Raw genomic sequence first — 26,786 nt, 5'->3', positions numbered from 1 at the left:
TACTGAGACTTGGTTGAGGGAAGGGCAGGACTGGCAACTAAATATTCCAGGATATTGACGTTTCAGGAGGGATAGAGAGGGAGGTAGAAGGGGTGGAGGAGTTGCATTACTGGTCAGAGATGATATCACAGCTGTGATTAAGGAGGGCACGATGGAGGATTCGAGCACTGAGGCAATATGGGTAGAGCTAAGAAATAGGAAGGGTGCAGGAACATTGTTGGGACTTTACTACAGGCCTCCAGAAGCGAGCGTGAAGTAGAGGTACAAATATGTAGACAGATTATAGAAAAATGTAGGAGCAATAGGGTGGTCGTGATGGGAGATTTTAACCTCCCCAACATTGAATGGGACTCATGTAGTGTTGGAGGTGTAGATGGAGCAGAATTTGTAAGGAGCATCCAGGAGAGTTTTTTAGAGCAGTATGTAAATAGTCCAACTCGGGAAGGGGCCATACTGGACCTGGTATTGGGGAATGATCCCGGCCAGGTGGTTGAAGTTTCAGTCGGTGATTACTTTGGGAATAGCGATCACAATTCCGTAAGTTTTAGAATACTCATGGACAAAGACGACAGTGGTCCTAAAGGAAGAGTGCTAAATTGGGGAAAGGCCAAGTATAACAAAATTCGGCAGGAGCTAGGGAATATGGATTGGGAGCGGCTGTTTAAGGGTAAATCCACATTTGAAATGTGGGAGTCTTTTAAGGAAAGGTTGATTAGAGTGCAGGACAGACATGTTCCTGTGAAAATGAGGGATAGAAATGGCAAGATTAGGGAACCATGGATGACGGGTGGAATTGTGAGACTAGCTAAGATGAAAAAGGAAGCATACGTAAGATCTAGGCGACTGAAAACTGATGAAGCTTTGGAGGAATATCGGGAAAGTAGGACAAATCTCAAACGCGCAATAAAGAGGGCTAAAAGGGGTCATGAAATATCTTTGGCGAACAGGGTTAAGGAAAATCCCAAAGCCTTTGATTCTTATATAAAGAGCAAGAGGGTAACTAGAGAAAAGATTGGCCCACTCAAAGACAAAAGAGGGAATTTATGCGTGGAGTCAGAGGAAATGGGTGAGATTCTTAATGAGTACTTTGCATTGGTATTCACAAAGGAGAGGGACATGACGGATGTTGAGGTTAGGGATGGATGTTTAAACACTCTAGGTCAAGTTGATATAAGGAAGGGGGAAGTTTTGGGTATTCTAAAAGGCATTAAGGTGGACAAGTCCCCAGGACCGGATGGTATCTATCCCAGGTTGATTGAGGGAAGCGAGGGTTGAAATAGCTGGGGTCTTAACAGATATCTTTGCAGCATCCTTGAGCACGGGTGAGGTCCCGGAGGACTGGAGAATTGCTAATGTTGTCCCTTTGTTTAAGAAGGATGGCAGGGATAATCCAGGGAATTATAGACCTGTGAGCTTGACGTCAGTTGTAGGCAAACTGTTGGAGAAGATACTGAGTGATAGGATCTATTCACATTTGGAAGAAAATAGACTTATCAGTGATAGACAGCATGGTTTTGTGCAGGGAAGGTCATGTCTTACAAACCTAATAGAATTCTTTGAGGAAGTGACAAAGTTAATTGATGAGGGAAGGGCTGTAGATGTCATATACATGGACTTCAGTAAAGCGTTTGCTAAAGTTTCCCATGGCAGGTTGATGGAAAAAGTGAAGTCGCATGGGGTTCAGGGTGTACTGGCTGGATGGATAAAGAACTGGCTGGGCAACAGGAGACAGAGAGTAGTGGTGGAAGGGAGAGTCTCAAAATGGAGAAAGGTGACTAGTGGTGTTCCACAGGGATCCATGCTCGGATCACTGATGTTTGTGATATACATAAATGATCTGGAGGAAGGTATAGGTGGTCTGATTAGCAAGTTTGCAGATTGATGGAGTTGCAGGTAAGACAGTATTTTATTATTTTTATTTTAGAGTACCCAATTATTTTTTTCCAATTAAGGGGCAATTTAGCGTGGCCAATCCACCTAGCTGCCACATTTTTTTGGTTGTGGGGGCGAAACCCACGTAAACACGGGAAGAATGTGCAAACTCCACACGGACAGTGACCCAGAGCCGGGATCGAACCTGGAACCTCGGCACCGTGAGGCAGCAGTGCTAACCACTGCGCCACCGTGCTGCCCTGAGGTAAGACAGTATTAAACTAGAAATAAAGTATAGAATTGCAGAAAGACGGCTCAGAAGATTGGAAAGAATATAAAAAATACAAAGAATGACAAAATGATTAATGAGAAGGCACAAATTAGAGTACGGGGGAATAGAAATACATAAACAGACAGGGAGTTTCTGTTGATATTTAAAATGAGAGAAGAGTTAACAAATTGAGTTTTGATCCGATAGAAAGGGAGTCTGGGGAACCAATAATGGAGAATATGGAGCTGGCCAATGAATTGAACAGCTCTGAAGGAAATCTGGAAATGGGAGGGACTGAGGAAGGGAGGAAATTTACAATCACCAGGGAAGTGGCACTGAGTAAATTGTTAAGCTGCGGGCTGAGAAATCTCCCGGTGCTGATGGACTTCACCATAGGATTTTGAAAGAAGTGGCGAGATAGTTGATGCATTGATTTAAATTTTCCAAAATTCCTTCGATTCAGGGAAGGTTCTATTAATTTGGAAAATAGCAAATGTAACTTCATTATTCAGAAAGGGAGGGAGACAGAAAGTAGGAAACTGTTGGCCAGTTCGTCAAAAACTGTCACAGTGAAAATGTTAGAAGCTGTTATTAAAGATGCTATAGCAGGACACTTACAAAGAGTCAAAGAAACATCCAAGGCCATCACAGAATCCCTACAGTGCAGAAGGAGGCTATTTGGCAATTTAGCATGGCCAATCCACCTAACCTGCACATCCGGAGGAAACCCACGCAGACACAGGGAAAACGTGCAGACTCCACACAGACGGTCACCCGAGATTGGAATCAAACCGGGTCCCTGGTGCTGTGAGGCAGCAGTGCTAACCACTGTGCTACCTCGCAGAGTCAACATGGTTTTGCGAAAAGGAAATCATGTTTAATCAATTTATTGGACTTCTTTGAAGGAATCACATGATGTGGATAAAGGGGAACTTAGATTTCTAGAAGGTATTTGATAAGGTGCCACTTCAAAGGTTATTTCAGGCTCGAAGGGCCAGATGGCCTACCCCTGCTCCTAGTTATTCTGTAAATAAAGGATCACGGTGTGGAGGATAACATATTGGCAGGATTGAAGATTGGCGAATAACAGCAAACAGAGTCGGCACAAATGGGTCTTCTCCTGGTTTGCAGGATATAGAAGATTATAGAACAGTACAGCACAGAACAGGCCCTTCGGCCCTCGATGTTGTGCTGAGCAATGATCACCCTACTCAAACCCACGTATCCACCCTATACCCGTAACCCAACAACCCCCCCCCCTTAACCTTACTTTTTTTAGGACACTACGGGCAATTTAGCATGGCCAATCCACCTAACCCGCACATCTTTGGACTGTGGGAGGAAACCGGAGCACCCGGAGGAAACCCACGCAGACACGGGGAGGACGTGCAGACTCCGCACAGAGTGACCCAGCCGGGAATCGAACCTGGGACCCTGGAGCTGTGAAGCATTTATGCTAACCACCATGCTACCGTGCTGCCCCGATATGTTGAGTGGAGTACTACAGGGATCAGAGCTGGGGCCTCAACTATTTCAAATTTATATCAATGACTTGGATGAAGGGACTGAAGATCTGGTTGTGAAATTTGCTGGTGACACAAAGATAGGTAGGAAAGTAAGTTGTGAAGAGGACATAAGGAGTCGACAGAAGGACATGGATAGGTTCCGTGAGTGGGTAAAAGTCACTGAAAGTCAATGGAGTACAATGTGGGTAAATGTGAAATTGTCCCTTTTGGCAGGAAGAATAAAAAAAGATGATATAAATGGTGAGAGATTGCAGAGCTCTGAGACGCAGTTTGTGTCGCGTCCAACAAGAACGGATGCACTGCTTGACCTGGTTCTGAAAAACGAGGTGGGCCAAGCAGATCGAATCTCAGTGGGGGAAATGAAAATCGCTTATTGTCACAAGTAGGCTTCAATGAAGTTACTGTGAAAAGCCCTTAGTCACCACATTCTGGCACCTGTTCGGGGAGGCTGGTACGGGAATTGAACTGTGCTGCTGGCCTGCCTTGGTCTGCTTTAAAAGTCAGCCATTTAGCCCTGTGCTAAACCAGCTCGTTCATTTAGGAGACAGTGATCATTGGGGCAGCACGGCAGCACAGTGGTTAGCACTGTTGCTTCACTGCAGTGGAGCCAGTGGTGCAGGAGGCGAAAGAGGCCCGTGTTCTGGCCTTTGCATCCCTAGTAGCCTGGCGGAGGATCTTGCTTCAGTGGAAGGATGCGAGGCCCCCAAGCGTGGAGACCTGGATCAATGATATGGCGGGGTTCATTAAATTGGAGAGGGTGAAATTTGCCATGAGGGGATCAGTACAGGGGTTCTTTAGGCGGTGGCAGCCTTTCCTAGACTTCCTGGCAGAACTGTAGGATAATAGGCCGCCAGCAGCAGCAACCCGGGGGTGGGTATGGGGGGGGGGGGTTGTTTCGGCGGAAGGGAGAAATGTGTATGTGTTTATTGAATATGCCGGGTGTTTATCTATTTCTTCTTTGTGTAGTTACGGGGGGGGGGGGTTTGGTTTTGGGTGTTAGTGTGTTTTTCTTGTTGATGTTGGTAATATTGTTTTCTTGTTGTTATTTTCTGTGTTTGATATGTTTACGAAAATCTCAATAAAAATTATTTAAACAAAAAAAGCACTGTTGCTTCACAGCTCCAGGGTCCCAGGTTTGATTCCCGGCTGGGTCACTGCACGGAGTTTGCACGTTCTCCCCGTGTGTGTGTGGGTTTCCTCTGGGTGCTCCGGTTTCCTCCCACAGTCCAAAGATGTGCAGGTTAGGTGGATTGGCCAGTGCAGACCTGATAGGCCGAATTGCCTCCTTCAGCACTATAAATTCTATAATTGTTTTGTAAGGTTTAAGATGATGGTAGAAAAGGAAAACAGACAATCCAGAGTACAAATAATTAACTGGGAGAAAGTCGACTTCAATGGGAAAGGAAGGGAGCCGGGCTGGTTACACTGGACACAGTACAGGTATATTCCCTTGAAAAAGATAGGAGGGAAAACAAATCCAGAGATTCCTGGATGAAAAAGGAGACAGAAATTAAGATTATGAAGAAAGAGTATGCTTCGGCAGGTGTCAGCTGGAAGATATAGTTGAGAACCAAGACGAATACAGAAGGTTCAGAGGGATTCGGGAAATGTCAGTCAACGTAAAAGGGAATCCCAAAGTCTTCTATAGGCAAATCGACAGTAAAAGGGTGACAAATGGAGTAGCAGGGCCGATGAGGGGGCTGAGGGAATTCACACATGGAGGCTGGGAGCACAGCAGAGAGATTAAATTAATACTGTGAATGAGTCAGATGCTGCACAGGACATGGAGACAGACAAGATAACTGTGTCCCTCCAAGGGTTCAAAGTTGCTAAGGACGAAGTGTTGAATGGGCATGTCGGTACTGAAAGTTGACAAGGTGCCTGGGCAGGATGAGATGCATCCAAGGATATTGAAGGAAGTGAGAATGGAAATTTATGGCACACTGACCATAATCTTTCAGTCGTTCCTTATTCCAGAAAGGTTTAGGAATAGCCCCAGAAATTACAGAGCAGTCAGTTTAACATCAGCGGTGGGCAAGCTTCTGGAAACAATTATTCGGGATAGAATTAAGAAACATGTGGAAAACTGTGGGTTGATTAGGAAGAGGCAACAAGGATTTCTAAAGGAGAAACAGTGTTTAACTAACTTGCCGGAGTTTTTTGAGGAGATGTAAGTAACATAGAACATAGAACATAGAACAGTACAGCACAGAACAGGCCCTTCGGCCCTCGATGTTGTGCCGAGCAATGATCACCCTACTTAAACCCACATACCCGTAACCCAACAATCCCCCCATTAACCTTACACTATGGGCAATTTAGCATGGCCAATCCACCTAACCCGCACATCTTTGGACTGTGGGAGGAAACCGGAGCACCCGGAGGAAACCCACGCACACACAGGGAGGACGTGCAGACTCCACACAGACAGTGACCCAGCCGGGAATCGAACCTGGGACCCTGGAGCTGTGAAGCATTGATGCTAACCACCATGCTACCGTGAGGCCCCATCTTTTAAAGGTGTGTCCTTTGCGTCCCTAGTAGCCTGGCGGAGGATCTTGCTTCAGTGGAAGGATGCGAGGCCCCCAAGCGTGGAGACCTGGATCAATGATATGGCGGGGTTCATTAAATTGGAGAGGGTGAAATTTGCCATGAGGGGATCAGTACAGGGGTTCTTTAGGCGGTGGCAGCCTTTCCTAGACTTCCTGGCAGAACTGTAGGATAATAGGCCGCCAGCAGCAGCAACCCGGGGGTGGGTATGGGGGGGGGGGGGGGGGGGGGGCCCAAGCGCATCCTTCCACTGAAGCAAGATCCTCCGCCAGGCTACTAGGGACGCAAAGGACACACCTTTAAAAGATGGGGCCTCACGGTAGCATGGTGGTTAGCATCAATGCTTCACAGCTCCAGGGTCCCAGGTTCGATTCCCGGCTGGGTCACTGTCTGTGTGGAGTCTGCACGTCCTCCCTGTGTGTGCGTGGGTTTCCTCCGGGTGCTCCGGTTTCCTCCCACAGTCCAAAGATGTGCGGGTTAGGTGGATTGGCCATGCTAAATTGCCCGGACCTCTTTTAAATCCTCGTGCCCCTTTTAATTACTGTCTTGCTGGCTGCTGCAACATTGCAGATTTTGGGTTTAAACAACAGATTTGACCCCCCCCCCCCTCCCAACACTGCATGCTACTAGTCCAAAGATGTGCAGGTTAGGTGGATTGGCCATGCTAAATTGCCCTTAGTGTCGGTTGAGTGGGGGTTGAGTGGGGTTGAGTGGGGTTGCTGGGTTATGGGGATAGGGTGGAGGTGTGGGCTTGGGTAGAGTGCTCTTTCAAAGAGGCAGTGCAGACTCGATGGGCCGAATGGCCTCCTTCTGCACTGCAAACTCTATGATCTATTTGAACTGGGGATTCCTCTCCATCCAGTGTGCTATGTGGCAGGGTCTCGTGATGCCATTTTGATGAACTTGGCTAGCAGCCAATCAGCTCTTTTGAAATCCAGGTCTTTGTCCGGTTCTCCAGAAAGTTCTACAAAGAAAGGCAGGCTAGCTTTGAGACAGAGCTGATGAAGGCCTCGCGCTCTCTCTCCCTGAAGGGGGTAAGATCTGTCTCAAACCCAAACGTTGGCGGCTCTGTTTTCTCCCCAGCCGAGCTTTCACCTCATTGAGGCTGAGGGTTAATCTGGCTGAGACCAGTCAGGATTGAATCGACCCCAGTGGAGAAAGTCAAGTCCTGGAGTGAATCCTGTACAACATTGTTACTCACTCACATGTACCACCCTTCCCTCTTTGTGTCTATTCCTTCTCTTCTAACCAGCTTTTTCAAACAACTTGTTACCTTCCACATCCTTACCCTTCTCAAAGGATCTCCTGTGAGGATCGTTCTTCCTCAATCCCTTACCTGTGTCCATTTGTCCAGATTGGCTGGGCTGGAACGGGAGGTACTTGAAGAGTCGGATGTCAGGAAATGGGAGGAATCCAGCAAACAGAGGCATCACTTCCAGACGGACTTTGTGAGTGGCACGAGCAGCAAGTGGCATGGAAATAACCCCGGAACTCTTCCCACACACTGCCCAGTTACTGCTGTTATCAACAACTGAAAAGCAAAATCAAACCATTTTCAAACTCTACACAGCTGAATAGATTAACTGACGGACAAAAGCAAATTACTGCGGATGCTGGAACCAGAAACAAAAGGGAAATTGCTGGAAAATCCCTGCAAGTCTGGCAGCATCTGTCGGGAGAGAAAAGAGCTAACGTTTCGATTCCCATGACTCTTTGTCAACGCCTTTGTCAAAGCTTTGACAAAGAGTCATCGGACTCGAAACTTTAGCTCTTTTCTCTCCCTACAGATGCTGCCAGACTTGCTGAGATTTCCAGCATTTTCCCTTTCGTGAATAGATTACCTGCAGGACTCAGGAAGCAGGTCACACACATTCTTCAATCAAATCATTTTAAACATATTTCTACTGTGTACACTATAGCATCAGGTGTCAGGGACTGTTTCACTTCATTTGTAATGTCAACATCAACTAGATCCAGAGTAAAGCTCCCTCTACACTGTCCCCATCAAACACTCCCAGGACAGGTACAGCACGGGGTTAGATACAGAGTAAAGCTCCCTATACACTGTCCCCATCAAACACTCCCAGGACAGGTACAACACGGGGTTAGATACAGAGTAAAGCTCCCTCTACACTGTCCCCATCAAACACTCCCAGGACAGGTACAGCACGGGGTTAGATACAGAGTAAAGCTCCCTCTACACTGTCCCCATCAAACACTCCCAGGACAGGTACAGCACGGGGTTAGATACAGAGTAAAGCTCCCTCTACACTGTCCCCATCAAACACTCCCAGGACAGGTACAGCACGGGGTTAGATACAGAGTAAAGCTCCCTCTGCACTGTCCCCATCAAACACTCCCAGGACAGGTACAGCACTGGGTGAGATACAGAGTAAAGCTCCCTCTACACTGTCCCCATCAAACACTCCCAGGACAGGTACAGCACGGGGTTAGATACAGAGTAAAGCTCCCTCTGCACTGTCCCCATCAAACACTCCCAGGACAGGTACAGCACGGGGTTAGATACAGAATCAAGTTTTTCTGGAAGCATCAGGGTTGATGGTGAGAGTGACTAAGGAAAAGGAAGCGATTTAGAATCTGAGAAATTAAGATACAAGATCAGGAAGAGATGATATCCTGATTTCAGGTTGTAATGGGTGACCTCATTGCGCAAATGTATCTCAATTCCTTTATAAATATATATCAATCTCCACCTTAGGGCAGCACGGTGGCCTAGTGGTTAGCACAACCGCCTCACGGCGCTGAGGTCCCAGGTTCGATCCCGGCTCTGGGTCACTGTCCGTGTGGAGTTTGCACATTCTCCCCGTGTCTGCGTGGGTTTCGCCCCCACAACCCAAAAATGTGCAGAGTAGGTGGATTGGCCACGCTAAATTGCCCCTTAATTGGAAAAAATAATTCGGTAATCTAAATTTAAAAAAAAAAAATCTCCACCTTGAGCATTCTCAAAAAAGTACCACCCAGTGCCCTGTGGGCAGGGTATTCCCACCCACCGCCCTCTGGGCAGGGTATTCCAACCCAGTGCCCTCTGGGCAGGGTATTCCAACCCAGTGCCCTCTGGGCAGGGTATTCCAACCCAGCGCCCTGTGGGCAGGGTATTCCCACCCACCGCCCTCTGGGCAGGGTATTCCAACCCACCGCCCTGTGGGCAGGGTATTCCCACCCACCGCCCTGTGGGCAGGGTATTCCCACCCACCGCCCTGTGGGCAGGGTATTCCCACCCACCGCCCTGTGGGCAGGGTATTCCAACCCAGCGCCCTGTGGGCAGGGTATTCCAACCCAGCGCCCTGTGGGCAGGGTATTCCAAAGATCCCTAACTCTCTAATTGAAGACATTACTCCTAACCTTAGTCCTAAATGATCAACCAACCCGTGTCCTCAGTCCCTCCCCATTCCGGAATGTCCAGCCAGCCATCCCCCTTTCTATCCGATCACTTCCTATTCTTTAAACACCAGTAAATCTAGGCCCAATCCTCCCTGTGACAAATGAGAGGTTTTATGTGGACTAATGAGGCACTGAGACTGGGCCGGTCCATAGGCAGACACTGGCACAAGCAGCCATGAAGTTTAAAACACTGAAGCATATTGGTTAAAATGGAGTGGACACACCGTACCTTCATACATCAACTTTGTGGTACAATACCCATCACAATCCACTAAAGCTTCATCCTTATCCACCTCTGTCAGCTCAGAGAGACGAACAATCGATACTTCCAAGTTACACAGAGTTCCTGTTTTACACATCTCGGCTCCGAATGGAGGGAATATTTCAGCTTTAACATCGTACAATGTCTGAAAAGAGACAACAGTTACTGTGTTACCGGCGACACTGTTATTGCACTGTACAGTGCCCGGGGACGCGGTCACTGCACTGTACAGTGCCCGGGGACAGGCTTACTGCACTGTACAGTGCCCGGGGAGACGGTCACTGCACTGTACAGTGTCCGGGAGATGGTTACTGCACTGTACAGTGTCCGGGGACATGGTTACTGCACTGTACAGTGCCCGGGGACGCGGTCACTGCACTGTACAGTGTCCGGGAGATGGTTACTGCACTGTACAGTGTCCGGGGACATGGTTACTGCACTGTACAGTGCCCGGGGACATGGTTACTGCACTGTACAGTGTCCGGGGACAGGCTTACTGCACTGTACAGTGTCCGGGGAGACGGTTACTGCACTGTACAGTGCCCGGGGACACGGTTACTGCATTGTACAGTGCCCGGGGACACGGTTACTGCACTGTACAGTGCCCGGGGACACGGTTACTGCACTGTACAGTGCCCGGGGACACGGTTACTGCACTGTACAGTGCCCGGGGACACGGTTACTGCACTGTACAGTGCCCGGGGACACAGTTACTGCACTGTACAGTGCCCGGGGACACGGTTACTGCACTGTACAGTGCCCGGGGACACGGTTACTGCACTGTACAGTGCCCGGGGACACGGTTACTGCACTGTACAGTGCCCGGGGACACGGTTACTGCACTGTACAGTGCCCGGGGAGACGGTTACTGCACTGTACAGTGTCCGGGGAGACGGTTACTGCACTGTACAGTGTGCGGTGACACAGTTCCTGCACTGTACAGTGTGCGGTGACACAGTTCCTGCACTGTACAGTGTCTGTACTGCCAGCAAAGTGTCACGGGAGCGGCAAGTGCATTACAAATATACATTGTTCGCAAAGAGTGAGCCAGTGTAATTTGGAAAAAGGGAACCGTCAAACGCAAAGAAAAACATTGGGAAAATCCAAAAAATTGTCAAGGACTCAAAGGAGGTCGGCTTTGCCAGTAAACACATAAGGGAACGTTCATGGTGATCTGTACTGATTCTCAACACACACTGGGGTTAATTCCTTACAGTCGGTGCTGGCTGAAGACCCGGATTTGTGAATTGCTACAACTTACACAGAAATTGTCGAGTTTGAGCTCGTAGGTAAACGGTTTCATCAATCCAAGTTCTTGGCCTGTAAGTGGTGTGAAGGACACACTGAATTGGCAGTGCAGCGAGGCCCCTGGCTCCTGGATCCACTTGAACTCCCACAGGAAGAAGGTGGCTTGCTTGCTGTACATGCACTAACACAGTAAAACAGAGCATATATAGATCACATTAAACATGCTGTCACTGACTGTGTGGAGTCTGCACATTCTGCCCGTATCTGCGTGTGCTCCGGTTTCCTCCCACAGTCCAAAGATGTGCGTGTTTGGTGGGGTTAGGGGGATAGAGTGGTCGAATGGACCCAGGTAAGGTGCTCTTTCAGAACTTCGGTGCAGACCCAATGGGCTCCTCATGCGCTATTGGGAATGTATGGATTGCCAATGTTAATCACTCCCCACCTACTGCCCATCAGTATTAATCTGGGATAATAGAGCGGAATGCAGATAATCCCCCTGACCCAGAATATTGAGGTAGTGAGGGGGACGAGAAAGCAAGAGGCACTGACTAGCTCGAATTTCAAATATTGAGATACAGGAGCTGCAGTCGGCCAGATTATCTTCCAATCTGCTAACCCTTCAGAATGATTGTGTGGCTGAACCTCGTAACTCCACGTTGTGTCCTGTCCCCACATCCTACCACTGCCCAAGTCCAACAATCTCGGAATCTCGGTCTTGAACATATTCAACAATTGGAACCTCTCCCCGTTTCCCTCCGGAACCTCTCCCCGTTTCCCTCCGGAATCTCTCCCCGTTCCGCTCCGGAATCTCTCCCCGTTTCCCTCCGGAACCTCTCCTCGTTCCGCTCCGGAACCTCTCCTCGTTCCGCTCCGGAACCTCTCCCCGTTCCGCTCCGGAACCTCTCCTCGTTCCGCTCCGGAACCCCTCCCCGTTTCCCTCCGGAACCTCTCCCCGTTCCGCTCCGGAACCTCTCACCGTTCCGCTCCGGAACCTCTCCTCGTTCCGCTCCGGAACCTCTCCTCGTTCCGCTCCGGAACCTCTCCCCGTTTCCCTCCGGAACCTCTCCCCGTTTCCCTCCTGAACGACCCACCCTTATTCTGAGGTTCTGACCTGTCACCTGTGGTCCAGAGTTTGCAGCCAATGGAAGAAGCCGCTCAGCATCAACCTTCTCATCATCTCTCCATGATTGGCCCATTCTCCGCAATGGGAACTATGATTGGCCCATTCTCCCCAATGGGAACAATGATTGGCCCATTCTCCGCAATGGGAACAATGATTGGCCCATTCTCCCCAATGGGAACAATGATTGGCCCATTCTCCCCAATGGGAACAATGATTGGCCCATTCTCCCCAATGGGAACTATGATTGGCCCATTCTCCGCAATGGGAACAATGATTGGCCCATTCTCCGCAATGGGAACAATGATTGGCCCATTCTCCCCAATGGGAACAATGATTGGCCCATTCTCCCCAATGGGAACAATGATTGGCCCATTCTCCCCAATGGGAACAATGATTGGCCCATTCTCCGCAATGGGAACAATGATTGGCCCATTCTCCCCAATGGGAACAATGATTGGCCCATTCTCCCCAATGGGAACAATGATTGGCCCATTCTCCCCAATGGGAACTCTGATTGGCCCATTCTCCCCAATGGGAACAATGATTGGCCCATTCTCCGCAATGGGAACAATGATTGGCCCATTCTCCCCAATGGGAACAATGATTGGCCCATTCTCCCCAATGGGAACTATGATTGGCTCATTCTCCCTAATGGGAACTATGATTGGCCCATTCTCCCCAATGGGAACTATGATTGGCCCATTCTCCCCAATGGGAACTATATTTGGCCCATTCTCCCCAATGGGAACTACGATTGGCCCATTCTCCCCAATGGGAACTATGATTGGCTCATTCTCTCCAATGGGAATTATGATTGGCCCATTCTCCCCAATGGGAACTATGATTGGCCCATTCTCCCCAAATGGGAACTATATTTGGCCCATTCTCCCCAATGGGAACTATATTTGGCCCATTCTCCCCAATGGGAATTATGATTGGCCCATTCTCCCCAATGGGAACTATGATTGGCCCATTCTCCCCAATGGGAACAATGATTGGCCCATTCTCCCCATGGGAATTATGCCAAAGATAGTGAAAGTCAAAACTTTTATATCTATTGTCCAGGAATGGGATAAACTGATGATTCAGATAGATGGTGCTATCGTGGGAGGGGAAGGGTTGGGAGGGGAAGGGTTGGGAGGGGAAGGGGGAGAGGGAGGGGGAGGGGAAGGGGCAGGGAGGGGGAGGGGAAGGGGCAGGGAGGGGGAGGGAAAGAGGGAAATGTTGTGAAACAGCCAATAAGAAGCTTACCTGCTGTTTGAGGGAATTCATCGAGACAAAGTCCAGCTCTGAGCTTTTGGTAACTTCCACCAACTGGGGGTCAAACAACTGGAAGCCAATATGTGACAGGTTGTACGCACACACCTGCAGATACTTCCTACACAGCAGAGAGAGGTAGAGACACTCAATAATCAGCACAGATCCAGGGGAACAGATCATCAAACATTCAGTATAACCAGTAATATTTAACAGACTGAAACTGTGTCATTCCAATTCACATGACACACTTTCACACTCAGAGAGAGAGAGGAGGCAGCACAGTGAAGATTCACTGGATTGGTCGCTGTGAAAAGAGGCTGAGTAAGTTGGGTTTATATCCTCTGATTTCATAAGAACGTAACTAGGAGCAGGATTCGGCAATTCAGTCCCTCGATCAGCTCTGCCATTCAATACCATCATGATTGATCTCCTCTCGGCCTCAACTCCACTTTCCCACCCGTTCTCCAGAACCCTTCAACCCCATTACCAATCAAAAATCTGTCTGACTCCTCCTTAAATTTACTCACTGTCCCAGCATCCACTACATTCTGGGGTAGCGAATTCCACAGATTCACAACCCTTTGAGAAGTAATTTCTCCTCATCTCGGTTTTAAATCTGCTGCCCTTTATCCTAAAACTAGGACCTCCAGTTCCAGATTGCCCACAAGAGGAAGCATCCGCTCTAAGTCTACTTTGTCAATACCTGTCAGACACAGACATAGAATTTACAGTGCACAAGGAGGCCATTTGGCCCATTGAGTCCGTACAGAATTTACAGTGCAGGAGGAGGCCATTTGGCCCATTGAGTCCGCATTGGAAAGACCAACCCACCTGAGCCCACACCTCCACCCCATTCTCACAACCCAGTAACCCCACCTAACCATTTTAAAAAATATATATTTTTTCTCCTCCTTTTTCATATTTTCTCCCAAATTTACACCCAACAATAAACAATAATCAGTAACAAATATAATGTCAATCCCCATATCAATAACAACGATCCCACCCTCCCACCAAACCCCAAACATTGGCCCGCATGTTAACATAAACAAATGACCAAAAGGAATCAGGAATCACCCATAGTCACCATTAACACACAGTTCCCCCCCCCCCCCCCCCCACCAACGCTCCCACCCCCCAACCCCCAAGTGATCCAATTCTCGAAAGTGCATAATGAATAACGCCCATGAATTGTAGAACCCCTCCATCCTTCCCCTCAGTTCAAATTTCACCTTTTCAGGCATTAAGAATTCCAGCAGGTCCCCCACCACGCCAGGGCACAGGGTGGAGAGGTTCATCTCCACCCCAACAGGATCCGCCTTCGGGCGATCAACGAGGCGAAGGCTACAACATCTGCCTCCGCACCCGTTTCCAACCCTGGCTAGTCCGACACCCCGAATATGGCCTCCCGGGAACCTAAAACCTCCTTCCAGTCTTCCAGTAATCCTCCAGCTTTGGACAGGACCAAATCATATGAACGTGGTTTGCCTGCCCCCCCCCCCCCCCCCCCCCCGCAATGCTCACACACATCGTCTACCCCGTCAAAGAGCCGACTCATCCTCGCCCATGTGAGGTGGCCTCTATACACCACCTTCAGCTGTATCAGCCCCAATCTCGCACACGAGGTGGGGGAATTCACTCTCCATAACACCTCACACCAGAACCCCTCCTCCATACCCTCTCCCAACTCTTCCTCCCACTTTGCCTTGATCCCTTTTAGCGGTGCCTTCTCCTCCTCCAAAATAGCCCGTAAGCCGCTGACACTACCCCCTTCTCCAGTCCCCCTGGCGTCAGCACCTCCTCCAGCAATGTGGAACCCGGCTCTACCGGGAAGCTCTGTACCTCCTTTCTGGCAAAGTCTCGAACCTGCAAGTATCTAAATATTTCTCCCTGCTCCAGTCCATACTTCGCTTCCAGCTCCTTCAATCCGCAAAACGACCCCCAAGAAACAAATCTTTTAGTTACCCAATTCCTTTCTCCTCCCACCTAGAAAAATTTCCATCCCACGTCCCTGGCTCAAATCTATGGTTCCCCCGAATCGGCATTTCACTTGACCCTGCCCCCAACCCGAAATGTTGGCAAAACTGCCTCCAAATTCTCCCAGATTCACCTGAGGAAGGAGCTGCGCTCCGAAAGCTCGTGTTTGAATCAAACCTGTTGGACTTTAACCTGGTGTTGTAAGACTTCTTACTGTCCAAATTCTCAACAAAGCTATTACTACCGGACTCCCAGAGTATCATCCCGGGGCAGTCAGGAACGGCCCTATCGCTAGCGCCTTCAAGCCAGACCCGCCACCCAAACTTCACGGAACCATTTTGAACACTATCAGCAATTTAGCCTGGCCAATCCACCTAACCTGCACATATTTGGACTGTGGGAGGAAACCGGAGCCCCCGGAGCAAACCCACGCAGACACGGGGAGGAGGTGCAGACTCCGCACAGACAGTGACCCAAGCCGGGAATCGAACCCGGGACCCTGGCGCTGTGAAGTAACTGTGCTATCCACTGCGCTACCGAACTGCCCTTTTATACATCAATTAGATCTCCTTTCATCCTTCTAAACTCTTGAGAGTATCGTCCTAAACTGCTCAATCTCTCTTCAAACGACAAACCCCTCATCTCTGGAATCAATCTAGTGAACCTCCTCTGAACTGCCTCGAATGCCACTACATCTTTCCTCAAATAAGGGGATTAATACTGTGCCCAATACTCCGGGTGGGGTCTCATCAATACTCCAGGGGCCGTGTCACCAATACTCCGGGTGGGGTCTCACCAATACTCCGGGGGCCGTCTCACCAATACTCCGGGTGGGGTCTCACCAATACTCCAGGGGCCGTCTCACCAATACTCCGGGTGGGGTCTCACCAATACTCCGGGTGGGGTCTCACCAATACTCCGGGTGGGGTCTCACCAATACTCCGGGTGGGGTCTCACCAATACTCCGGGTGGGGTCTCCCCAATACTCCGGGTGGGGTCTCCCCAATACTCCGGGTGGGGTCTCCCCAATACTCCGGGTGGGGTCTCCCCAATACTCCGGGTGGGGTCTCCCCAATACTCCGGGTGGGGTCTCCCCAATACTCCGGGTGGGGTCTCCCCAATACTCCGGGTGGGGTCTCCCCAATACTCCGGGTGGGGTCTCCCCAATACTCCGGGTGGGGTCTCACCAATACTCCGGGTGGGGTCTCACCAATACTCCAGGGGCCGTGTCACCAATACTCCAGGGGCCGTGTCACCAATACTCCGGGTGGGGTCTCACCAATACTCCGGGTGGGGTCTCACCAATGTCTTGTACAGTTGCAACAACACTTGCGAACCTTTGTATTCTATTCCTTTAAGCTCTAAAATGGCAAACTCCATTTGCCTTCTTATCACCTGCTGGATCTGCATGCTAGTTTTGAGATTCATGCACAACGACACCCAGATCCCTCTGCACTGAAGCATTCTAAATTTTCTCTCCATTCAGACAATAAGCTGCCTTTCCATTTTTCCGACCAAAATGGATAACCTCACATTAAACTCCATCTGCTACATTTTGGCCCATCTCCTACCCTATCTACATCCATTTGGAAGGTTCTCACTGCAACTTAACTGTCCCACCTACTTTAGTGTTGCAATAATCTGCACGAGACCTACAGACTTGGAGCAATCAGTCTCCCCATGAGTCTCGTCGAATAGGACCCCCCCCCCCCCCCCCCCCCCCCCCCCCCCCCCCCCCCCCCCCCCCCCCCCCCCCCCCAGTAAGGGGGCAGGAAGCTCGAGGACATTCATGATTGAACTCTACATAGTCGTTCAGGTATGGAACCAACAGAACAGACCAGCTGGGATCTGATGTACAATGCAAAATCATTGCTTTGCAATAAACATAGTGTTCTTTTTACCAACTCGATTCCAACTTGTTTGTGGCCTTCAAAACTGGCAATGAGGATAAAATTGATTAGTGTTGATGCTGCTACATCATGGAATGATCAGCCACCTCCTTTCCATTGCTGGACTAAGATTGAAGTATTTTTTTCCCCTATCGCAAGAATGCCTTTGTTCGGAAGACTGGCCGTGTTCCATGCGAGCGTAGATTATTGGCATAATACACAGAACGCATGCGTAATGTTTTCTGGCCGATCTTTATCACAAATGATGATTGACAGGCAGTGATATTACTGACTGCCCGTGCACAGTCTCCACCTCGGCATCATTGATTTTTTTTTCTTCTTTTTTTAAAATATAAATTTAGAATACCCAATTATTTTATTTTCCAATTAAGGGGCAATTTAGTGTGGCCAATCCACCTATCCTGCACATCTTCGGGTTGTCTAAAACAGGGGTTGGGGAGGGGAGGGTCTCGGAATTATATAAGGAACTGATGGAGTGGGAAGGGGCCCCAATCGGGGAGGTGAAGAGGAAGTGGGAGGAAGAGTTGGGAGGGGAGTTGGCAGTCGGGCTATGGGAGACGGCCCTGAGGAGAGTCAATGCTTCCTGATGGAGTGGGAAGGGGCCCCAATCGGGGAGGTGAAGAGGAAGTGGGAGGAAGAGTTGGGAGGGGAGTTGGCAGTCAGGCTATGGGAGAAGACCCCGAGGAGAGTCGATGCATCCTCTCCGTGTGCCAGGCTCAGCCTGATCCAGTTCAAGGTGGTTCACATGACTGTGGACGAGTAGGTTCTTTGGGGAGGTGAAGGACAGGTGTGGGTGGGGGTGCGGGGGGAGTTTTGCGAACCATGTGCACATGTTCTGGGCGTGTCTGAGGCTGAGGTGATTTTCAGATGTCATGTCAGAGGTCCTGGAGGCATGGAAGTGACGAATAAGGGCAGGGAACCTAATAGATTTTTTGGACACTAAGGGCAATTTATCATGGCCAATCCACCCCAACCTGCACATCTTTGGACTGTGGGAGGAAACCGGAGCACCCGGAGGAAACCCACGCAGACACGGGGAGGATGTGCAGACTCCGCACAGACAGTGACCCAAGCCGGAATCGAACCTGGGACCCTGGAGCTGTGAAGTAATTGTGCTATCCACAATGCTACCGTGCTGCCCTTAAGAACAAATTGATCCACACTCCATTATTCTACCGTAATCCATGTACCTATCCAATAGCCGCTTGAAGGTCCCTAACGTTTCCGACTCAACTACTTCCACAGGCAGTGCATTCCATGCCCCCACTACTCTCTGGGTAAAGAACCTACCTCTGACATCCCCCCTATATCTTCCAACATTCACCTTAAATTTATGTCACCTTGTAATGGTTTGTTCCACCCGGGGGAAAAGTCTCTGACTGTCTACTCTATCTATTCCCCTGATCATCTTATAAACCTCTATCAAGTCGCCCCTCATCCTTCTCCGTTCTAATGAGAAAAGGCCTAGCACCCTCAACCTTTCCTCGTATGACCTACTCTCCATTCCAGGCAACATCCTGTTAAATCTCCTTTGCACCTTTTCCAAAGCTTCCACATCCTTCCTAAAATGAGGTGACCAGAACTGCACACTAATGTATGGGGAGTGTGGGTTTAGGGATGGGGGAAGTTGGGTTTGTTATTGTGGGATTTTTGCATGCAATGAATCTCTGTTGTTTAAAATGTGAAAATGGTAAAATCATAAATGCCTCAAAAAATATTTTCTAAAAAAAAAACACAGGGCCTCCCGGCTGGATCCTTACCCGATGCTGAACATCGAGGTTCGAGACACAAAACTGGCCAGTGGACACATATTTATGAAGCTCGATATGAGCCATGTGTACTCGTAGTTAGAATTAGACCCTGCCTCATGTAAATGTGTCACCATAACACGCAGCGAAGCCTGGACGAGAACACCAGACTACCCTACGGAGTGTCATCGGCCGGTACAATTTTCAGAAGATAATGGAAAACATACTGAGGGGATTGCCGCGAGTGGCAGTGTATCTGGACAATGTGTTAGTCAGGGGAAACTGAACAGGACGTTTAAGTAATTAGGACGAGGATCACCGCTGTTTCTCAGAGACGGGCGTTCGCCTGCAGAGAGAACAATGTGTGTTCCATACGAGGAAGTAGTGTACCTGAGCTACCGAGGGGACCGTGAGGGGGTTACACCCGGTTGCAGAGAAAGTACGGGCAATTCAACAAGTTCCTAAGCTGAAAACACCACAGAGCTGAGGTCTACCCTGGGATTAGTGAACTAATACGGAAAGTTCACCCCGGCAATTTGCCCACCGACACCACCTCTTGAAAAAGAACCAGAAATGGGCGTGGGAAAAGCAACAGGAAGATGTATTCACACAGGTGAAAAAACAACAGACTTTCTCAGGCTTGTTAACACATTATGATCCCAGCAAACAAATAATCGTCACGCGTCACTGTACGGCACTGGCGCAGTTTTATCAAGCGGTATGGCAGATGTCAGAGAGGCCGATCGCTTTGGACACTGGCCGTGGCCGAGTGTAATTATGCGTAAATTGAGAAAGAGGGTCTGGCAGTTGTCTTCGCCGTGAAGTTCCATCAGTATGTGGACGGCCGACAGCTCACAAACATCACGGACCACAAGCCGATGCTGGGTCTTTTAAAATATGCAGCGATTCCACCTATTACCTCTGCCAGGATACAACGTTAGGCCCTCCTTCTGGCTGCTTCTGAATATGTCCAGGTCCCCAGATCGCTAACGTGGATGAGCTAAGCAGATTGCCTTGGCCATCACACTTCGCCTCCCAGGACTGGCGAGGTAGTGGACATGCTAAAGTTTATGGACCTGTTGCCTGCTACAGTATCCCAAATCCGTGAGTGGACACAGACTGACCCGGTCCTTTTGAAGGTTCGACACACAGTCCTATATGAGGGTCAGCAAAGACAACTGTCCAATGAGTTATTGGCATTCTTGACAAAACTGTTTGAGTTTAGTGAGGAAGACGGCATCCTTTTGTGGGGTCATCATGGGTAAGCGTCAAGATCTGATCTTGAGGGACCTGCACAATGGGCACCCAGGGGGCGTCCAAAATGGAAATGCTTGCCCGCAGCAATGTTTGGTGGCCGGGCCTGGACTCAGAGATAAAAAGGGTAGCCCAGCAGGTTGACATTTGCCAGGAACAGCAGCAGCTTTTGCCAGCTGCGCCCCTTCACCCATGGGAATGGCCGTGGCCAACATGGGTGCGGTTCCATACAGGCTTCACTGGTCCCTTATTCTCAGTACTGATTGGTGCCCACTCAAGTGGTTGGAAGTCCATCGAATGTCGTTGAGCATCGAGAAGGCGACCATTCAGAAACTGCGCCTGTCTTTCAGCACGCACGTTATCCCAGAGGTGTTGGTGACCGACAGCCTTTCACCAGTGAGGAATTCACGGGATTCATGAAAACAAACGGGGTAAGGCACATCCGTATAGCCCTGTATCTCCTGGCTTCCAACAGGCTGACAGAAAGGGTGTCACAAACATTCAAACAAGCGCTGAAAAAGCAGACTTCGGGATTAATAGACACGAGACTGGCCGAATTATTGTTCTGTTATCGGACCCTCCGCATGTCACGACTGGGGTAGCACTGGCTGGATTGCTGATGGGCCAAAGGCTTCGAACAACATGTAGCCTGGCTTTCCCTGATATTGTCGGGAAAGTATATCCCGGCTGGGAGCAGCAAGGGTGTTGCCGTGTTAGACGAAAGCAGCCAGACTCTTGTACCAGGTGACGCAGTCTATTTTCACAACTTTGCAGGTGGCGACCCATGGACTTCCAGGACAATCGTCCGCCAGACAGGTCCAGTATCATATCAAGTTCATACACAGGCCAAGTCATGACAAAAACACAGCGATTACACAAGGTCCAGGGGACCTTTTCCAAGAAATTACAGTCAAACAAAATCCGATGCCGGTATGGTTAGATCCACTATCTCCGCTGGCACTATCTCCGCTGGCACTATCGCTGCTGGCACTATCTCTGCTGGAACTTCCTTTAAGACCCTGACTTAAGTCCGCTCTGACTCTCAGCTCCCGCTCTTTACAAATCTCCACCCTAAGAATGAGATTTGATCTCATTCTAACATACAAGATACCGATGCCGTTGGATAGATGTTGAGAGGATAGACATTGAGAGATTGTTTCCACTGGCCGGAGAATCCCTGTCCCCGTTGCCGCTCCCTGTCCCCGTCGCCGCTCCCTGTCCCCGTCGCCGCTCCCTGTCCCCGTCGCCGCTCCCTGTCCCCGTCGCCGCTCCCTGTCCCCGTCGCCGCTCCCTGTCCCCGTCGCCGTTCCCTGTCCCCGTCGCCGCTCCCTGTCCCCGTCGCCGCTCCCTGTCCCCGTCGCCGCTCCCTGTCCCCGTCGCCGCTCCCTGTCCCCGTCGCCGTTCCCTGTCCCCGTCGCCGCTCCCTGTCCCCGTTCCCGCTCCCTGTCCCCGTTGCTGCTCCCTGTCGCCGCACTCTGTCCCCGTTGCCGCTCCCTGTTCCCGTTGCCGCTCCCTGTCCCCGTTGCCGTTCCCTGTCCCCGTTGCCGCTCCCTGTCCCCGTTCCCGCTCCCTGTTCCCGCACTCTGTCCCCGTTGCCGCTCCCTGTTCCCGTTGCCGCTCCCTGTCCCCGTCGCCGCTCCCTGTCTCCGTCGCCGCTCCCTGTCCCCGTCGCCGCTCCCTGTCCCCGTCGCCGCTCCCTGTCCCCGTCGCCGCTCCCTGTCCCCGTCGCCGCTCCCTGTCCCCGTCGCCGCTCCCTGTCCCCGTCGCCGCTCCCTGTCCCCGTCGCCGCTCCCTGTCCCCGTCGCCGCTCCCTGTCCCCGTCGCCGCCCCCGTCCCCGTCGCCGCTCCCCGTCCCCGTCGCCGCTCCCTGTCCCCGTCGCCGCTCCCTGTCCCCGTCGCCGCTCCCTGTCCCCGTCGCCGCCCCCCGTCCCCGTCGCCGCTCCCCGTCCCCGTCGCCGCTCCCTGTCCCCGTCGCCGCTCCCTGTCCCCGTCGCCGCTCCCTGTTCCCGTTGCCGCTCCCTGTCCCCGTTCCCGCTCCCTGTCCCCGTTCCCTGTCCCCGCTCCCCGTTCCCTGTCCCCGTTCCCGCTCCCTGTCCCCGTTGCCGCTCCCTGTCCCCGTTGCCGCTCCCTGTTCCCGCTCCGTTCCCATTGACGCTCCCTGTCCCCGTTGCCGCTCCCTGTCCCCGTTGCCGCTCCCTGTCCCCGTTGCCGCTCCCTGTCCCCGTTCCCGCTCCCTGTCCCCGTTGCTGCTCCCTGTCGCCGCACTCTGTCCCCGTTGCCGCTCCCTGTTCCCGTTGCCGCTCCCTGTCCCCGTTGCCGTTCCCTGTCCCCGTTGCCGCTCCCTGTCCCCGTTCCCGCTCCCTGTTCCCGCACTCTGTCCCCGTTGCCGCTCCCTGTTCCCGTTGCCGCTCCCTGTCCCCGTCGCCGCTCCCTGTCTCCGTCGCCGCTCCCTGTCCCCGTCGCCGCTCCCTGTCCCCGTCGCCGCTCCCTGTCCCCGTCGCCGCTCCCTGTCCCCGTCGCCGCTCCCTGTCCCCGTCGCCGCTCCCTGTCCCCGTCGCCGCTCCCTGTCCCCGTCGCCGCTCCCTGTCCCCGTCGCCGCTCCCTGTCCCCGTCGCCGCCCCCCGTCCCCGTCGCCGCTCCCCGTCCCCGTCGCCGCTCCCTGTCCCCGTCGCCGCTCCCTGTCCCCGTCGCCGCTCCCTGTCCCCGTCGCCGCCCCCCGTCCCCGTCGCCGCTCCCCGTCCCCGTCGCCGCTCCCTGTCCCCGTCGCCGCTCCCTGTCCCCGTCGCCGCTCCCTGTTCCCGTTGCCGCTCCCTGTCCCCGTTCCCGCTCCCTGTCCCCGTTCCCTGTCCCCGCTCCCCGTTCCCTGTCCCCGTTCCCGCTCCCTGTCCCCGTTGCCGCTCCCTGTCCCCGTTGCCGCTCCCTGTTCCCGCTCCGTTCCCATTGACGCTCCCTGTCCCCGTTGCCGCTCCCTGTCCCCGTTGCCGCTCCCTGTCCCCGTTGCCGCTCCCTGTCCCCGTTGCCGCTCCCTGTCCCCGTTGCCGCTCCCTGTTCCCGTTGCCACTCCCTGTCCCCGTTGCCGCTTCCTGTCCCCGTTGCCGCTCCCTGTCCCCGTTGCCGCTCCCTGTTCCCTGTTCCCGCTGCCGCTCCCTGTTCCCGTCGCCGCTCCCTGTTCCCTGTTCCCGCTGCCGCTCCCTGTTCCCGTCGCCGCTCCCTGTTCCCGTTGCCGTTCCCTGTCCCCGTCGCCGCTCCCTGTCCCCGTTGCCGCTCCCTGTTCCCGCTCCGTTCCCATTGCCGCTCCCTGTTCCCGTTGCCGCTCCCTGTCCCCGTCGCCGCTCCCTGTCCCCGTCGCCGCTCCCTGTCCCCGTCGCCGCTCCCTGTTCCCGTCGCCGCTCCCTGTCCCCGTTGCCGCTCCCTGTCCCCGTTGCCGCTCCCTGTCCCCGTTGCCGTTCCCTGTCCCCGTTGCCGCTCCCTGTCCCCGTTGCCGCTCCCTGTCCCCGTTGCCGCACTCTGTCCCCGTTGCCGCTCCCTGTTCCCGTTGCCGTTCCCTGTCCCCGTTGCCGCTCCCTGTCCCCGTTGCCGCTCCCTGTTCCCGTTGCCGCTCCCTGTCCCCGTTCCCGCTCCCTGTCCCCGTTCCCTGTCCCCGTTCCCGCTCCCCGTTCCCTGTCCCCGTTCCCGCTCCCTGTCCCCGTTGCCGCTCCCTGTCCCCGTCGCCGCTCCCTGTCCCCGTTGCCGCTCCCTGTTCCCGCTCCGTTCCCATTGACGCTCCCTGTCCCCGTTGCCGCTCCCTGTCCCCGTTGCCGCTCCCTGTCCCCGTTGCCGCTCCCTGTCCCTGTTGCCGCTCCCTGTCCCCGCTCCCTGTTCCCGTTGCCACTCCCTGTCCCCGTTGCCGCTTCCTGTCCCCGTTGCCGCTCCCTGTCCCCGCTCCCTGTCCCCGTTGCCGCTCCCTGTTCCCTGTTCCCGCTGCCGCTCCCTGTTCCCGTCGCCGCTCCCTGTTCCCTGTTCCCGCTGCCGCTCCCTGTTCCCGTCGCCGCTCCCTGTTCCCGTTGCCGTTCCCTGTCCCCGTCGCCGCTCCCTGTCCCCGTTCCCGCTCCCTGTCCCCGTTGCCGCTCCCTGTCCCCGTTCCCTGTCCCCGTTCCCGCTCCCTGTCCCCGTTCCCTGTCCCCGTTCCCGCTGCCTGTCCCCGTTCCCGCTGCCGCTCCCTGTCCCCGTTGCCGCTCCCTGTCCCCGTTGCCGCTCCCTGTTCCCGTTGCCGCTCCCTGTCCCCGTTCCCTGTCCCCGTTCCCGCTCCCTGTCCCCGTTCCCGCTGCCTGTCGCCGTTGCCGCTCCTTGTTCCCGCTCCGTTCCCATTGCCGCTCCCTGTCCCCGTTGCCGTTCCCTGTCCCCGTTCCCGCTCCCTGTCCCCGTTCCCGCTGCCTGTCCCCGTTGCCGCTCCCTGTTCCCGCTCCGTTCCCATTGCCGCTCCCTGTCCCCGTTGCCGCTCCCTGTTCCCGCTCCGTTCCCATTGCCGCTCCCTGTCCCCGTTCCCGCTCCCTGTCCCCGTTGCCGCTCCCTGTTCCCGCTCCGTTCCCATTGCCGCTCCCTGTCCCCATTCCCGCTCCCTGTTCCCGTTGCCGCTCCCTGTTCCCGTCACCGCTCCCTGTTCCCTGTTCCCGCTGCCGCTCCCTGTTCCCGTCGCCGCTCCCTGTCCCCGTTGCCGCTCCCTGTTCCCGCTCCGTTCCCATTGACGCTCCCTGTCCCCGTTGCCGCTCCCTGTCCCCGTTGCCGCTCCCTGTCCCCGCTCTCTGTTCCCGTTGCCGCTCCCTGTCCCCGTTGCCGCTTCCTGTCCCCGTTGCCGCTCCCTGTCCCCGCTCCCTGTCCCCGTTGCCGCTCCCTGTTCCCGCTCCCTGTTCCCGTCGCCGCTCCCTGTTCCCTGTTCCCGCTGCCGCTCCCTGTTCCCGTCGCCGCTCCCTGTTCCCGTTGCCGTTCCCTGTCCCCGTTGCCGCTCCCTGTCCCCGTTCCCGCTCCCTGTTCCCGTTGCCGCTCCCTGTCCCCGTTCCCTGTCCCCGTTCCCGCTCCCTGTCCCCGTTCCCGCTGCCTGTCCCCGTCCCCGCTCCCTGTCCCCGTTGCCGCTCCCTGTTCCCGCTCCGTTCCCATTGCCGCTCCCTGTCACCGTTGCCGCTCCCTGTCCCCGTTGCCGCTCCCTGTCCCCGCTCCCTGTCCCCGTTCCCGCTCCCTGTCCCCGTTCCCTGTCCCCGTTCCCGCTGCCTGTCCCCGTTGCCGCTCCCTGTTCCCATTGCCGCTCCCTGTCCCCGTTGCCGTTCCCTGTCCCCGTTCCCGCTCCCTGTCCCCGTTGCCGCTCCCTGTTCCCGCTCCGTTCCCATTGCCGCTCCCTGTCCCCGTTGCCGCTCCCTGTCCCCGCTCCCTGTTCCCGTTGCCGCTTCCTGTCCCCGTTGCCGCTCCCTGTCCCCGCTCCCTGTCCCCGTTGCCGCTCCCTGTTCCCTGTTCCCGCTGCCGCTCCCTGTTCCCGTCGCCGCTCCCTGTTCCCTGTTCCCGCTGCCGCTCCCTGTTCCCGTCGCCGCTCCCTGTTCCCGTCGCCGCTCCCTGTCCCCGTCGCCGCTCCCTGTCCCCGTCGCCGCTCCCTGTCCCCGTCGCCGCTCCCTGTCCCCGTTGCCGCCCCCTGTCCCCGTTGCCGCCCCCTGTCCCCGCTCCCCGTCCCCGTCGCCGCTCCCTGTCCCCGTTGCCGCTCCCCGTCCCCGTTGCCGCTCCCTGTCCCCGCTCCCTGTCCCCGTTGCCGCTCCCTGTTCCCGTTGCCGCTCCCTGTCCCCGTCGCCGCTCCCTGTCCCCGTCGCCGCTCCCTGTCCCCGTCGCCGCTCCCTGTCCCCGTCGCCGCTCCCTGTCCCCGTCGCCGCTCCCTGTCCCCGTCCCCGTCGCCGCCCCCTGTCCCCGTCGCCGCCCCCTGTCCCCGCTGCCGCTCCGTCCCCGTTGCCGTTCCCTGTTCCCTGTTCCCGTTGCCGCTTCCTGTCCCCGTTGCCGCTCCCTGTTCCCGTCGCCGCCCCCTGTCCCCGTCGCCGCCCCCTGTCCCCGCTGCCGCTCCGTCCCCGTTGCCGTTCCCTGTTCCCGTTGCCGCTTCCTGTCCCCGTTGCCGCTCCCTGTTCCCGTTGCCGCTCCCTGTCCCCGTTGCCGCTCCCTGCCCCCGTTGCCGCTCCCTGCCCCCGTTGCCGCTCCGTCCCCGTTGCCGCTCCCTGCCCCCGTTGCCGCTCCCTGCCCCCGTTGCCGCTCCCTGTCCCCGTTGCCGCTCCCTGTCCCCGTTGCCGTTCCCTGTCCCCGTTGCCGCTCCCTGTCCCCGTCGCCGCTCCCTGTCCCCGTCGCCGCCCCCTGTCCCCGTCGCCGCCCCCTGTCCCCGC

At 54.1% G+C, this 26,786-nt stretch overlaps 1 protein-coding gene across 1 annotated transcript in view; it reads right to left on the bottom strand.

Moving 5' to 3' along the window:
- Positions 1 to 26,786, bottom strand: part of trappc10 (trafficking protein particle complex 10) — an 81,569-nt gene that overhangs the window by 4,913 nt on the left and 49,870 nt on the right. Inside the window, exons 14-17 of the mRNA XM_038801309.1 lie at positions 13,506 to 13,632; positions 11,145 to 11,312; positions 9,851 to 10,028; positions 7,556 to 7,750 (exon numbers count right to left, since the gene is read on the bottom strand). Of these exons, the coding sequence (XP_038657237.1) occupies positions 7,556 to 7,750; positions 9,851 to 10,028; positions 11,145 to 11,312; positions 13,506 to 13,632 (668 nt within the window). The remainder of the gene's footprint in view (positions 1 to 7,555; positions 7,751 to 9,850; positions 10,029 to 11,144; positions 11,313 to 13,505; positions 13,633 to 26,786) is intronic.

This window comes from Scyliorhinus canicula, chromosome 7 (genome assembly GCF_902713615.1).
Source record: "Scyliorhinus canicula chromosome 7, sScyCan1.1, whole genome shotgun sequence".
Classification (NCBI taxonomy): Eukaryota; Metazoa; Chordata; class Chondrichthyes; order Carcharhiniformes; family Scyliorhinidae; genus Scyliorhinus; species Scyliorhinus canicula.
This window is presented reverse-complemented; position numbering and strand designations above follow the sequence as displayed.